This window comes from Chlamydotis macqueenii, chromosome 3 (assembly GCF_036417535.1).
Source record: "Chlamydotis macqueenii isolate bChlMac1 chromosome 3, bChlMac1.mat, whole genome shotgun sequence".
NCBI lineage: Eukaryota > Metazoa > Chordata > Aves > Otidiformes > Otididae > Chlamydotis > Chlamydotis macqueenii.
In genome coordinates this window covers 117,162,921-117,177,266 of record NC_141558.1, presented here as the reverse complement: position 1 = coordinate 117,177,266, position 14,346 = coordinate 117,162,921, and the positions used below count along the sequence as shown (strand labels likewise).

At 45.6% G+C, this 14,346-nt stretch overlaps 1 protein-coding gene across 4 annotated transcripts in view; it reads left to right on the top strand.

Annotated features, from left to right (window-relative positions):
* Nucleotides 1-4,389: 4,389 nt before the first annotated feature.
* Nucleotides 4,390-14,346, top strand: part of ATL2 (atlastin GTPase 2) — a 40,223-nt gene continuing 30,266 nt past the window's right edge. For all 4 annotated transcript variants that reach the window (XR_015258018.1, XM_086743574.1, XM_086743573.1 and 1 more), the window contains exon 1: nucleotides 4,390-4,505. Coding sequence is in view for 3 of the 4 variants with exons in the window: in XM_086743574.1 (XP_086599700.1) it covers nucleotides 4,445-4,505 (61 nt within the window). In the remaining variant the exon portion in view is untranslated. The remainder of the gene's footprint in view (nucleotides 4,506-14,346) is intronic.

Below are 14,346 nucleotides of genomic sequence, written 5' to 3'. Positions count from 1 at the left end.
CCTTAATCCTGAGGAGGTGGCGCAATAGCTCCTTCAGGCTGAGAACGGATTACGCCCTGTTTCAAAGGTATTTGGCACTCGGGCTGCACTGGGAGAGCCCAGTAAACCCGCCCAGCCCTGCTGCGAAAGCACCTGCAGGCAATTCCTGCAGCTGGTGCCTAGCAACATGCTCTGAGCTGCTCTGACAACAGTTAAAATTCGATGTTATTTCATACTTCCTCCCCAGAGGAGCAGCTCTTGAGTCATCACTAGGGGAAAACGGGATGTGTCTCTCACTCGGCTTGCTATAAATGAGTGGTATGTGAGGGGCTGCTCTCTGTCTCTTGAGTGTGCCTGTGGCTGCCAGCTAAAAAGGCATCTCTTGGCACGTGGGACAGCTGTAGGTTCAGAAGATTTGGTAAATTGTTTTTTCCCCTCCTTCTTGACTTGCTTTCTGCTCCTAACAGTATCTCTGCTTCCTTAGAGCTCTCTGCAGGGAAGCCTGCAGGAAAACCAGGTTTGGATCCATGCTGAGTCCCAACTTGGCTTTGCTTGGGCAAGCCCCAGGTCACACAAACACAGACAGGTAGCTACAAGCTTGAGGCTGTGCTGGGCACTCTCTAGTGACAGATGGTAACTTTTAGATCACCTGTGTGACAGATGAAGGCACCCTTGAATCTGAGGGAGGTGCTCTTAGGGAATGGCAAACACCAAGAAAAAATGCATAGGAAACTAAACTTGCCTGTTATGAGATCACTGCAGAGGTGGTGAGGCAAACACCAGCCAGCCCAGGCAGGATCAAGCAGCGTGTTTCTGCAGGGATTGGTGATGGGAATAGGAGTCAACAGGAAGATCCACTGCAGAGAGGGCAAGGGCTCAGTGGGCAGTGCAGCCTCCAATGCCTGCTGGTGCTGTGCAGAGGGGAGGAGGGCTCCAGCTGGAAGAGGTGGGAAGCTGTGAGTAGAGGAAATCTATGAGTAGTGAGGCTGCGGGGCCACAGCCAGGGCGTTTCTCAGAGAAAAGCAGGATGAGGTGCCTTGCAGGGCTTTTCCAAACTCTGGGAGGGCATGTGTTTGCCACTGGGAGCAGCCTGAGATCCAGGCAGATTTCCCAGTGGCAGACTGTTAGGAAATCTCAGGCTTGCCTGAGTGACGCAGCTCCCAGGTGGTGTCTGGTGAGAGGGCAGCTGATCACTGCCTGCCCTGGCTGTTCCCACAGTTAGTACTGGTTCACCACTGCAGGGCTGACCCCTCCTCACCTCCCCAGTCTTCTCCCTTGGAAAGCCCTGGGTGTCCCTAGGGACTGCAGCCAAGGGGTCAGAGGTGCCTCATTGCTGTGGATGGTGGGGGCTGCCAGAAGAATCACCTTTATCTCAGGCTATCTGTCCTCCACTTGCAGCTGCCTGCAGTGCTGCATAGCCTGGAGGGAAGACTGAGGCTCACCTTGTCACTAGTTTGGACTCTACAGCCTGAAGCAGATGAGGAAAGGCATTGGTAAGTGTGGTATCGCCAACAGAGACCTCTTCAGCTCATCCCAGGACCCTCAGCCCTTCAGGATGGGAGATTGCTCTGTTCCCCAGCCCAGGAGTGGTGTTCAGCATGCTTCAGGTAGGTGTTTGACTCACAGATTTGCCATCATGCAGGTCACCTTAAGCAAATCCAGCAGCGTTGCACAAGTTATCTATCAGGGATAGAGAAGCATTTTATACAGAAAGGCATAAAGAATCTGAATCTGATCTGGCTCTGTCCCGTGGGAGCCTCTGCCTGCATGGGTCAGGAATTGTCCTCTGCTGTGCCATGCTGTCTGAAGGCCAGGAGACATTGTGGTGGATCTGTTTCCCTTCGAGCTGTGGGAGGGGACAGCTCTCCCAGCAGAGCAGCTGAGCAGCCCCTACCTTGGGCAGAGCTGGCTCATAGCAATGATGACACTGGCTGTGTCGACTGGCCCAAAGTGGGTTTGGGACAAGCTTGGGACAGCAGAGTTTTTTAAACCAGTATGGCCAAATCCAGGAGCAGATGCTGTCTGTAGCGCAAAACCGTGCCTTTGCTGGCTGAGGGGACTACTAGCCCAACCTGCACTTGCAGGTCAGACATGTCCTGCTCCAGCGGTTCCTTCCCATCACAGCCTGACAGTGGTTTGTGCAGTTGCTCCCAAGCTCCTTACAGGCCAAATCCACAGCTAGCTTAAGCAGTTTCAGTGCCAACTCCTTGCATAGCCTGGCTCAGAGGAAAGTGGCGCGGGGAGTGTGGTGGAGATGGGGACGTTTGCAGCCAGGAGATGACATGTTGATAGCAAAATCCTCAGCTCAGAGAACGTCTCCTTCCTTCCTGCAAACATAAAAGGACATAATTAAGGTTGAGCTTTCTGACCTCTGAGTTCTTGACTTCTGTTCTCACATTACAGCAGCAGCAAATCCTGTTGCATGGAGCAGAAATCTATCTGTCTGTATGTGTACTATGTCAAACTCTTCTCTGTGTACACTGTTCCAGACTTGATCAGAAACAAGGGTGTTTACTTACAACAGAACTGTGAAGCTTCTTCAGTATTGGTTCCTCCCCTCCTCTTGTTTTTTAGTTTTCATATTGAGCTGCTGAAGTTTGTCAGTTAAGTGTTTCATTGTGTTTTACTTCAGGGTATTTTCCTTTGCCTGATTTCCTGTGTATCTCTGAAATACCTCTGTACATAAGAGTGTGCTCTAGCTTCTTTCTGATGTCAGGAAAGGTTTTCTTCTTGACTTGGACTGAGGTTAGAAGGACAGGCAGTGACACACTCATTTTCCCAAAATAAGTAGAGGTTGCGAAAGGCCAATGGCAATGTTTTTTTCTAGCATTCATACCAACACTTCTGTACAAAGGGGTTGAATCCTGCTTGCATTTATGCTGATGTAAATCTAGAATAATAAAGTTATTGACAGTTTCACAGCATTGCATATTTTACTGTCACAAATATCATAATTAGAATTGAATATATGATATCTATTTGACCATTGTATCCTTCTGCAGTTCTCACTTGCTGTGATTACAGCATCTTTTAGACATTTTAATGTCTTTTTAATGTGTTTTAGACATTAAACTTTCTGAGGCAAGGACTGCTATTGTAAGCACAGCACTAAGTGTAATGGACCCCAACGTTAGGAAGACTCTTATGTGTGACCTTGGTAGTAAAGGACCGAAAGCGGGATTTGGAGAAGGTTTGGAAAGCACTTCCAGGTGCAAAGACAGCCTGTTGTTTTTTTCTTCAAAAATCTGTTCTGACCTTTCCCTCCACCTCTGTTTAGGCAGAACCAAACTCTGCTTGTTTTTTAGATTGCTGTCACTCAGAAGTTGCATCTCCAGAACCAAATAAGTTAGCATAGCTCAAGACTTTGAGAAAAATGGCTTCTACAGAGAGCATTACCATGGTGAGGTAGGTTTTTGTGAAGTTGTTGCCCACTTTACATGCTGATTTTTCAGACAAATGTGGTGTTGTAACAAGTGACAAGGTCACACTGACCAATTTAATTGTGAACGCTTACGTGACCTTTAGCAATAGGAAACCTCACCTAAAACCTTTGTGCAGTAAAGGCAGCTAGCTTTAACAGTTGGCCTTTTAAAATGATGCAGTAAGGTCTGTTTGGGTTTAGAGGAACAAGACTCTTACAAAACCCAGAAACAGCAGGAATGCTTGGTCCTGTGGGAACCTTGGTGCCTTGTTGTGATTCAGAGCTGTCCTTTGTCTATTTTCAGCCCAAATGCAGCATCAGTGCCACAGCGAGCAAGAACTCATGAGCTGGTGTTACTGCCAGAATTGCAGAGCTTTCCTGGCCACCCCCGTGCAGGTGGACGCCATCAGGTAGCCTTAAGGGTTGGGCCTGGAGGCTGGCTGGCCGGCCACATTTCCAACGCGAGCGACCTGTGGAGCAGCGGGTGAGGCCTCCCGGAGGGATGCTCCCCCTGAGGTGATCCGCGCGGCCCTGGGGCCTCCTCACCCGCCGTGCCACGGTCACCCCCCTCGAGGCCCCCCTCGCCCTACGCGCTGGAGCCTCGCATGCTCCGCCTTGTTTCCACGGCGGGGTTCAGGGCCGTGAGGGAGACAGCCCGCCCCTCGGGTCGGGGGCCAGACCAGGCAGCAGGCCCCGGTTGGGGGGGTGTCTCTGTGTGTCTCTCCCGCAGCACGGAGAGGCCCTCCCGCCTCAGGCGGAGCGCAGGCCTCTTCCCAGCGCAGGCGGGAACTTCCCTCGCCCGTCCCCGCCGCGCGGGGCCCTGCAGGGGGCGGTGACGTCGCCGCCGGGCGGGTGGGGAGAGACCGCGCACGCCCCGCCCCCACGAGCGTCAGGGCGCGGTCTGCGCATGCGGCGTCCCTCCCCTCCCCGGGCGGGCAGCCGCGGGCGCTAGGACCCGCCCTGCCCGCGCTGCCGCCGGCGGGCGATAAAGGTCTCGCGGCGGAGCTCTGACGTCACGGAGAGTTAATTTTAAACCCGGACAAGATGGCGGAAAGGGACGCGGCGCGGCGCGAGGGTCCAGCCCGCCAACGGCCCGACCCGGCAGGTAACGAGGGCCCCGGGGTGGGCGGCAGTGGCGGGCGCGGGCCGGCGGCGGGGCCGCCCGTGGGGTCCCCACGGGGCCCCCACGGGAGGCGCGGCGCTGGGCGGCGCGGCGCGGCAGGATGTGTCGGCGGGCGGCGCCGGGCGCCGGGGGGAGGCCTCGGTGGTCTCCCCCATCCTCAAAATGGCGGGGGCGGCCGCCAGCCCTGGCGCCTGCCCTCGAGGAGTGGTGGGGGAGCCGGTGCGGCGGCCCCCCTGCCTAGCCCGCTGCTTGCTCCCGAGCGGGGTCACCGCGCTCTCCCTGCGCGGGCGGCGGCCCGTACGGGAGCGGGGGTGGCCGTGACCGTGAGTGCGGCCCGGGGGCCGGCGGTCGGTGGTGACCTTATTTCCCGCTGCAGCGTGGCCGGGCCGCCCGTGTGTACATCACGTGAGGAGCGGGGAGTGCGGGCCCGAATGCGGCTGGTGCCGCCCGGTGGGGCTCCCGGGGCCGGGGCGAGGCAGCCCGGGGGGCGCCTGCTTCCTCGGAGCCACGTCCGGCTGCGAAGGGAGCAGCAGCGGGCAGCTCGGGGAAGGAGGTGGCTGATCTGTGTGGGCCCGTCCCCCGTACGGACCCCGTGCGATCCCCTGTCCGTGCTGTTCTTGCTCGTAATGTACTCTCTGATGGTGATAGACGTGTCTCTGGCTTGGTGTTTAGTCTCGGGTGTGCTGGAGTCTGCGCAGTATGGTTTTTAAAATAAGGTTATTTCTCAAGAGTAGCTTAAAAGCTGAGGGTTTGCAAATCTCTCTCAGCCATGCTCCGTGTGAGGGGGGGGACCTGGGACTTGCGAGGACTGTACTGACTTGAACGCTGAGTTGTATCGCATGAGGTTTTTAGCACTGCACTAGAATGCTGGACTATTTAAACAGCTTTGTTGTATAACTGTCACTTAATTTGGAAACAGAACGATTGGACTGGGCACGATTAAACAAAATCTAGCAGATGCCATGTGCAGCTACTGGTTTCAATTGCTTCATTTGCAAGCCAAATAGAAACTGGGAAATCTAGCTGCACTATAAACTGGCAGATGTGGAGTGGCTACTCTACTGACTTTTTTAATAGGGAGGAAAAGACAACAGTTCTGAGCATGTGGAAATGTCTGATTGTGTTTAGCAGCATTGTAATTTTAATGATTTAAAAGAGTCCAGAGATTGCAGTTGAGGATATGACACTGCTTTACTGATTTGGTACTGGTTTCTCCCCCTCAGCAACTGCTGAATTTTCTTTGATGATTCTCTCTGTCTTCAGCAGTATGTAGTTTAATAATCTCAAAGCATTAGATTATTGCATAGCTTACTCAGGGTCATAAAAACACCAGCACACCTGTAATAAATATCCTTTAAGATAGCTGTGTCATCATTAGTGATGGAAACATGCCCATGTCATTGTTAAGTTGCTTGCATACTTTTGGCATGGAGCAACTTAGTTGATGGGGTCTGCAATGTACAGCAATGGATGATCTGTGCCTGCCTGTGGAAGAGCTTTCTGTATGATTAAATAAAGCAGAGTGATAGATGGGAATAGTTACAATAAGAGAAATGTAACAGGAGAGGCCTATAACTCCTCCTGTACCATTAGTAAGTGTTGCTTAACAGCTATTATGTTCTAGCTTACGCTAAAGTCACTAGTGATGTTACAGTTTCTCCTCAGTTAATAGCAATAGTTCTGTGGTGTTTCAACTAGTATTCTTTTGAAAGGGGGGAGTGGGCTTGAGGAAGGCTGTATTCTTTCCTTTTCGTGTTCATCTACCTGCAACTTAAAGACCTTTCTGAAATAGTTCTAGCATAGAACGGTTTTACTTGAACTATCATAAAAACATTCCTTTAAATACAACAGTCTTTCCTAGTTTAGGAGACAAGCAGCTGTTGTTCATGTTGGACGGACAGCAATGCTTGAGCCAGGTCTTGCAGAAGTGCTGATACTTGTCAGGTACTTTGTGCTAAGTGCAGTCCCTGAGTTTTGGTTAAATATCAGTGATTAATGTTTACTTACTGACTATAGTAATAAAGTTCCACTAACTGGAGCAAGGTATTATGATAGGTGAGGAGTTGTTTTCTCTTCTTGTCCTGATATGAACAGGGGCACTACCTCAAGCTGGCTAAACTGGATAAGAGTGGGTCTGTTGGAGGGGAGGAGGGCTGGGGATTTTCCTTCGACGTAATAGAAGAGCACTTATGTCCTCATGGCAGTATCACATCCTCTCGGACTTTGAGTTTTGCCCAGCTGCAAAAACAGATGTAATAAGTAGACAGAAATGCAGGTAAATTAAATTCTGTGATGTTCTTGCTTTGGTAGTGAACTGCAGTGTTGTTAGGTCTCTGGTGCAAGCTGGATTGCAGGCTTCAATTCAGCACTATGATAAAACTAGTTTTAACTTTGTGCTTGTTTTTAGTAGACTGTTGTGCACCTTAGCACAGAATGTAAAAGTTTCTAACTGTTCCAAGGACATTCATAAGGAAAACTGCCAAGTTTCGGTTAAATCTGACTTTTCTGTGCAAGGTGGAGTTTGAAGTTACTTTGTTACTGCACTGCAGTCGTGAACAGGCCCTGTCCTGCCGATGACTATTGATATCCTGCCATGGCAGTCATTGATTGGGAAGTTTTAAGCTTTAAAATGAGACTAAATTGTTTCCTTGTTTGTACTGTTGCTGCATGCTGTGCCTACAACGTGATCTGCAAGCTGCCAGTTTGAGCACGGTTTTCCAACTTTTTACTAAATCCTGCATTAACTTCTCAAACTTACTATACCAATTGTTAGTATTCTGAGGTTCTGTTGCTAATCTCAACTAAGTTGAACAAGGTACAAAAATATTTTCTAGGCTTCTGCATAGGCAGGGCTGTTGTATTTGTCACTTGTAAACGACTGGAAGCTTTCAGAAGTAGTAATATACATTGGTTCTTAAGACTTTACTCTTACTGGAGAATGACTGAGTCTCTTTCTCAAAACACTTTTTCAGCAACCCAAACTTCTTGAGGTGTCCAGGAGGAAAGATGGAAGTAGCTTTCCTTGTTTTTTGAAGATTGTTCTTGACATGAAGAATATTATCTCATCCTGTAGCTGATTTTAAGGTCATAGTGCTGTGTATGTGGATTTGATTTACATTAATACGTATGTGCGTTTGGGATTTGTATCTGAAACACCAGAACAAACAGATGAGCATGTTTGACATATATGTGAGAACATTGCTCAGACTGATGTCTACTGTTTCAGTTAGCTGCAGAGAGATGACTGATATGAAATGAGTGATGTCTGTTAGGATAAAGATTATAATAAAATAATTTCTAGCAGCAAATTAATACGTAATGGTGACTAATATTCTGAGAGCATTGGTAGCTAACTTATCTGACCTTTAACTTCTGTTTATTTCTGAAATAAACAAATATATTTTGTGTAGTGTTTATTTGGAGGAAAGCAAGACTTTTACGTGCTTGCTAAGCATGCTATTTGATACTGATTCAATATAAAATCAGAGGAACTCAGTAGGCTTTTGAATTTGGAAGTTGATCCTCTGTCCACTTAAGAAACCTGGAATGAAATCTGAGGAATTTGAAGATCTCTCTTTCCTCCCCCACTATTAATTCTTATTTGAGTCAATTTATATCCTAAGACTTGAAGGAAACACCCATTGTATTCTGTAGCTGTACAAATGAGTTAATGGGAGGGAGAATGATATAGGGTGTAAATTAATAATAGGCAAGTAACTGTCTGTTGGTGTTTAACTGGAGTTCTCACTCTGCAGCAAAGCAAGAATCTTACTCTCCCCTTTTGTGTTTCGGAAGGAGTGTACGTATGCCATTATAGTACCATAGGTGGTAAATTGACTTAATGAATTACCTCCACAGCAGGTTGTTTGTGCACTTACGTATCCTAAAGCTATCTAGTTAGTCTTGCTGAGAATTCCAGAATATCCATGGGGACATTACTCCTTGAGGTAACAAGACTAGCTTGTATCTCATTCTAGCGTGAGAAGAGTGGATCTTTGTGGTCATTATGAACTATGAAGCTAAATAAATCTCTTCTCTCTTTCCCATTAACTAAACAGAAAAAAAATAGTTCTGATAATTTTACAGTATTTTGTAGCTGGCTCCTCTTTAAGGTTGGTAAAACTTAAAGTAGGCTGTCTGAGACCAAAGATGGCATTACTGAGCTGTATAGCATTCAAGGCAGCATGACAAAAGTTACCTGAGTGAATGCAGGTAAGCTCGGTGTTGGAATTCCTGTTTGGTACCAGCTTGATGAACTAAAGAGCAGGACTAATATGAAATCAAATATAATGTGAAAGAGAAGACCATCTGGGCTCTCCATAAATGATTTATGAAAGACCATCTTCTTTTAAAAGAATCACCCTGCTCTCCTCTATCCTGGAGGAATAGATAAGAGAACTGTCAAAGCTGTAAGACTGCACAAAGTGCGTTTTGGGAAAGGACTCAGCTTACAGCTTGGTCACTGGGCCTCTATTTATGGCTTGTGTATGGTATGAGGGATATTCTGATATGCTTTTGCTAGGAGGGAAGATGTCTCATCTAACTTTTTTTTTTTTTCCTTGTTCTAGATGTATTTCCAACCTTATTTTCAGAGCAGACAATGAGCAAATGATTGATTGCATTTTCAGCCCTACATACCAGTGATTTCTGCATGGCAAGGTGGAGTTTGTGTGCTACTGCAGGTCTTGGCAGGTTTCTCTTGAAAGACTGGAATAGAAGCCAAAACCTGGAAGGCAGCAGAGTTGAAGACCTGAACTAATGAAATTTTGTACAGATTACAGGCTGGAGTGTAGAATGTAATTTCCAGTAAATTGATATTTGAGGGTAAAGCTTAATTTGCTCTTACGCTGTTGTTGCTCAAGTGAGATCAGAATCAGGTTCCAGTCTATAGTTAGTGTCTAAATCATAGTACGTATTCTTTTTTTTTTTCACTACCACCTTAGATATAGTCATGTTGAATTTACAAGTTCTTACTGGTCTCAGTAAAATACTTGAAGTGCCTTTTGAGCAATGTGTTATGTAATAGTTCCAGGACAACAAGGCTTTTAAAGTTATTATTTGGATTGAAAATTATAGAAACCTGTTGGAGAACATGCATCAGCTGCTTGTGCTGACATGTTAGGGCTAATTCTTGAATGTTGTATGTACTTGGAAAAGTTTTTCTCACCTCTTAGCCTCTCAAACAGAGTGGTACTACTGAGTGGAACAAGAAGTGCAGTTATTTAAATGGTCTCTGTAAGCCCAGTCCTGTGATACTACTGCCTGCAAACTTGCATGCTATGTTTTATTCCCCTCCCCTCAACCCCTTCTGCATTTTCAGGTAAATGTAAGAAAGATCTTCTGGCTTTTGATTGTGGCTGTTCATTTATCTTAGTCTGTGTAGGGTGATCTACTTGGGAAACCTTAAACAATTGGGAAATGAAAGGTGCCATCTGTCAATCCTCTGCCTGATATGGAAGTCATCACAGTACTGATTTCAGGGGAGGAACAATAGCTCAAAGTACATGAACTGCTACTCATGAAGGCAGAAGCTTGGCTTCCTTTAATGTATTGCTTAGACATAGAATAGTAGTGAAAAATAACTGTTGTAGAAAATTAGGTTAAGGTTTGATATAACCAAATCACTTTAGTGAAACAGGACGTTGTCTTGCTTTTAAGAGAAATAATTTCTTAAATACTTTGTAATTCTGAACTAATACTAAGGAATTGTTCTTGTTAATGACAGCAGCGTTGTTCTAAACATGACCTTAAAGCTGTCCTCAAGGCAGTTACCACTTATCTTCCAAGCAACAAAGTCTTAAGCTTGTCATGGGGATAAGGGATGGAATGCAGTACAAAATACTTAAAAGGAGATCATTCTAAATGCTTGTATGTCAGACTTCTTAGTACAGAAATTGTTTGGAAAAGTGCAGTTAAGTAATGCTTTTGGGGATTGGGGCACAGAACTGGGATATTTTCTAGAGGTAATAGTACTGTAAATAGCTACTGAAAACTTACCACATTTTGTACCCTAAGATTTAAAAGGCAAAAAAAAAATTTCAAAATAAAACAATGGTAGAAGCATTAAAAAGTGCAACTCCTGCTATTAAGCTTACTTTTTCTATAGAAAAATGAACACACTATCCACTCTGAACATTTAGATAGCAGATGTGATTAAATACTTGTGGAGCCTTCGGATGCTACTAGGAATCCTGCTTATTTGAGAAGACCCTTAAAATGCAGTCTGGTGCTTCTAAAGAGGTTGGAAGTTGGCTCATGTGATAGACTGAGACTCTAAGAATAACAGTCTAACTACTTTGAGTTGCAGACATATCACTGTTTCATTAATCAAAGATCCAACTGAGCTGTTCTGTAGTCTAGACTGTTGTTGACTTCTTATTTCTGTAGTGCATTAGAACTGACTAGATGAAGCTTTTGTGAACTTTAAAGAACAGCACGCTGCTATCTATCTCTCTTGGTGTTCATCTGCTAAACACAGACCTCTCTCCCCAGTGTTTGTCCTCTATACGCTGCAAGGAAGGATTTCATGCATACACAGACTGAGGACAATAAATATAGTCTACAAAGACTAAACTGTTGATTGGAGGGAGATGTTAAACATGCAGTTTTATTTCCCTCTTCCTTCTCCACTCAAGTAGAAGATGGATATTAAACCATTTTTAGTCTCAACATAGGGTATGACGTGCTGTCCTGTAGAAAAGCAGTTAGGTTGGCTAGATGTATTCAGACTAGTCCGAGAACTTGGCATAAAGAGAAGTAGTAACCAGCTCCCCTTTTGTGTTTGTTCCTTTCAGGAGGGTGGTGTGGCTTGCCTTACCGCTGGGATTATTCTTTTTCCTCTCGCCACCAGGCTTGACTGGCCAGCAGACGTTAGTGTACACATAATAATGGCATTTGCTGTCCCAGGAACATGCTGTTTAAAAACCCAAAATGCTCCTGTTCTTAAGACCTTGTTTTGGTAGCAGTGGCTGAGGTCTCTGTGTTAACAAGTGTCACAAATGATGTTAAAGAAGCTTAGGTAAGTAGGTAAGTCTTGAGCCCTTTGAACTGATACAAAGGTGCTCGTTGCGTGGAACTAAGCTATTAAAGTGTAAGTATTTTACAGTGCCCTTGTGGACTTAACTGTGGTGATTTTGAAATCAAAGTTCTTCTAATCTACCCTTTGGTAGAGACAGCTCTTAGCAGGTACAGTGTATTCAGTAGGAACATTCAAGGGAATGCTCTTCTAGTGCAGGAAGGACTATGCCAAGCTCAAGGTCTTCCCACACACACACATCCTAGCTTAAGTTTTTTACAAAACTTAAAGTAGTGTTAACCATCATTTGCAAGGGAAGGAAACCTTGTTAAGTGAAGGTTAACAAATGTATTGGGTAGCTCAGCCTAAATCTGAACTATTTCAGTTCTAGACAAATCCTTGGCAACACACAGTACGATTCAGTTACAGCCCAGTTGTCTACCCATCTTTGCAGTGTCATCATATATCACTAAGTCAGTCTCCAAATGAAAATGCTTCTTAACTGTACTTGTGATTTCTGAGAGTCTGGAGAAGTTTTCCAGCTTAAATAGGTTGTAGTCACAAAACTGAATTTTTCTTTTGGCACCAGTACCCAATCAAGCAGCTTATGCCTCCCCTTCAGTTGTGGTGGTGCAGCTGTTTCAGAGGCTGTAGAGTGCATGGCACATCACCTATGTTTGTTCAAGGTAAGTTGGTGTCTGGATCTGGGACAGTGGTGCCAACACAGGGGGCAGCAGTCCTGTCCTGTTGATCAGTACAGCTGAACTGACCCTATTCCCTGCAGATGAAGCTGCATAGCTCTGCTTTTTGTCTGTCTTAGCTGTAGTGCTCATTGGACTCTTATTGAGGTGATACAGTTTGTAGAAAACTGTTTGTATTGGAGGGCTTTTTCTGCTGTTTTGTTTTATTTAGCTGACTTGACTCTCATCAGTGTTGGATATGTGGTGAAATTAGCAGGAAAAGCAAGGTGGTACTGTGTGGTGCTGGTAATGGGAAAGAGTGGGAGAGCCCTTGTGTAAGGGAGTGGTTAAGACTCAGCTGTGCTACTTAAACAGGCTTGAGGAGGCAACAGGGGAGGGAGGAGGAGGCAGTTGCTGTCTTTGTCCTGTTGGCAGAATAAATGTACTTTGAGCTGTCGCCTTAGCAAGAGGCTTTGGTGCAACAGCGGTGATGCCTGGCAGGGACTCAGGAATTCTGGAGAGTAGGTGTGGGGCTCTGAAGTATATGGACATGGTTAGGTGCTGTGTCAATTATTATGGGTTAATTGCACAAAAGTGATATGGCAGCCCAGGCCTCTTTGTCTATGTGCTTAGCAGCAGGGACCATAGTGAAAACTACTTTTGTTGCAGCTATGTGAGAAAAATCTCTTCGTCCAGTGGATATAAAGTGAACATGTGCAAAATGTGATTGTTTTTGTTTTGTTTCAATTCTCTTTAAATGTGACTTGTGGGGCTTTTTTTCCTGTTTCAATTAGCATTGCTGTTCTGGGTATTACTTGTCTTGGCATATGTATTTCCCCTGGTCACACTTCCCTTTCATTTGGCAGGTGTGTTAGTGATGCTACCAGGTTAAGAACAGTTGAGAAGGGAGAGGGAGGAGGAATTGAAATACTCCATGAAGGTGTCTGAAGGTAGTTACTGTGTCGGTTTTGATAGCTATGTGATCTAGAGAAGGCAGTTGCTTAAGGTAACTGAGTCTCTCCCTGTATTGTTCTTCATTCTTCGAAATGAAGTGTAGCACTTTTTAATAAAACAGGATTGTGGAGTTCAGAGCTGGAAAAGCTGAATGGGAGGCTGTCTCAGCTGCAGGAACTTGGGGGTGGGAAGCTAAGTGTAAGCTGGAGGTTGGGCTAAAACATCACTTGCTTAGAAGCTTCAGATTATTAAAAGCGTGGTTTGATCAAAAAGGAAAAATTAAAGCCTTTTTGGCTTGCTATGTTTCTTTAAACTCGTTAGTGTTCCTGACTGACGGCTTGTTTATCCTGGAAATGAGTATGAAAACTGGCTCTTTGGTGTATCTCCTTGTACAGCAAAAATGAGCACTTGCTTTGCTTGCTGCTGAGCTCCTCTGTGGCTGTGGTACAGATGCAGTTAGGTGACTAAACCTGTTCTGGCTGCTAATCTAAAGATCAGACGTGAGGTAGTTGCAATTGACATATCTCGCCCTACTCTTTTCTCCCTATCCTTCTTGCTCAATCTTGGTTTGGATTAGCTGATCATTGTTTAAATTATCAGCTGCTGAGATGAGAAATACATACAAGGTACATAAAATGCATTTATGGCTTAAACCTATTAGAAAATACTGACTGAATCTTCTTGGGTGAGCAACAACCTTAAATAAAATCTCTCTAAAATATAACCACCTGGAAATGGCCTGCAAGGATCCAGATAGCCCACGTGTTCCCGAAGAGCTTTCACTGGCCGTTTCCAGAGTCCATGGTGAACTAGGGCGTTGTCAGATCCGATGTATTCTCATTCCTATCCTCAAGAAACTGGGGGATGGGTAAGAAAGGGGAGAAAACGTGAGAAGGAGACCTTGTAGTGCTTTCATCTGCCTCAGTCTTAATATTCTAAAGGAGCATTCTTTAAGGGGGCTGGAAAAGTACTGATAAACCTTCCTGTGGGTGGAGATCCTGTTAGGTCCTTCAGTGAGTGTGCCAATAATAGTTACAGTTTTCAGGCAGAGTGGAAGAAAGATGAGAAGCATGCGTTGTCACAATCCTTACCCTCCAAGTTTTTACTTGTAGCTATGGAGAAACATCTTTCTTGCTAAGTTAATGATGTGCTTTGAGAAAAGCACTCCTTTTAT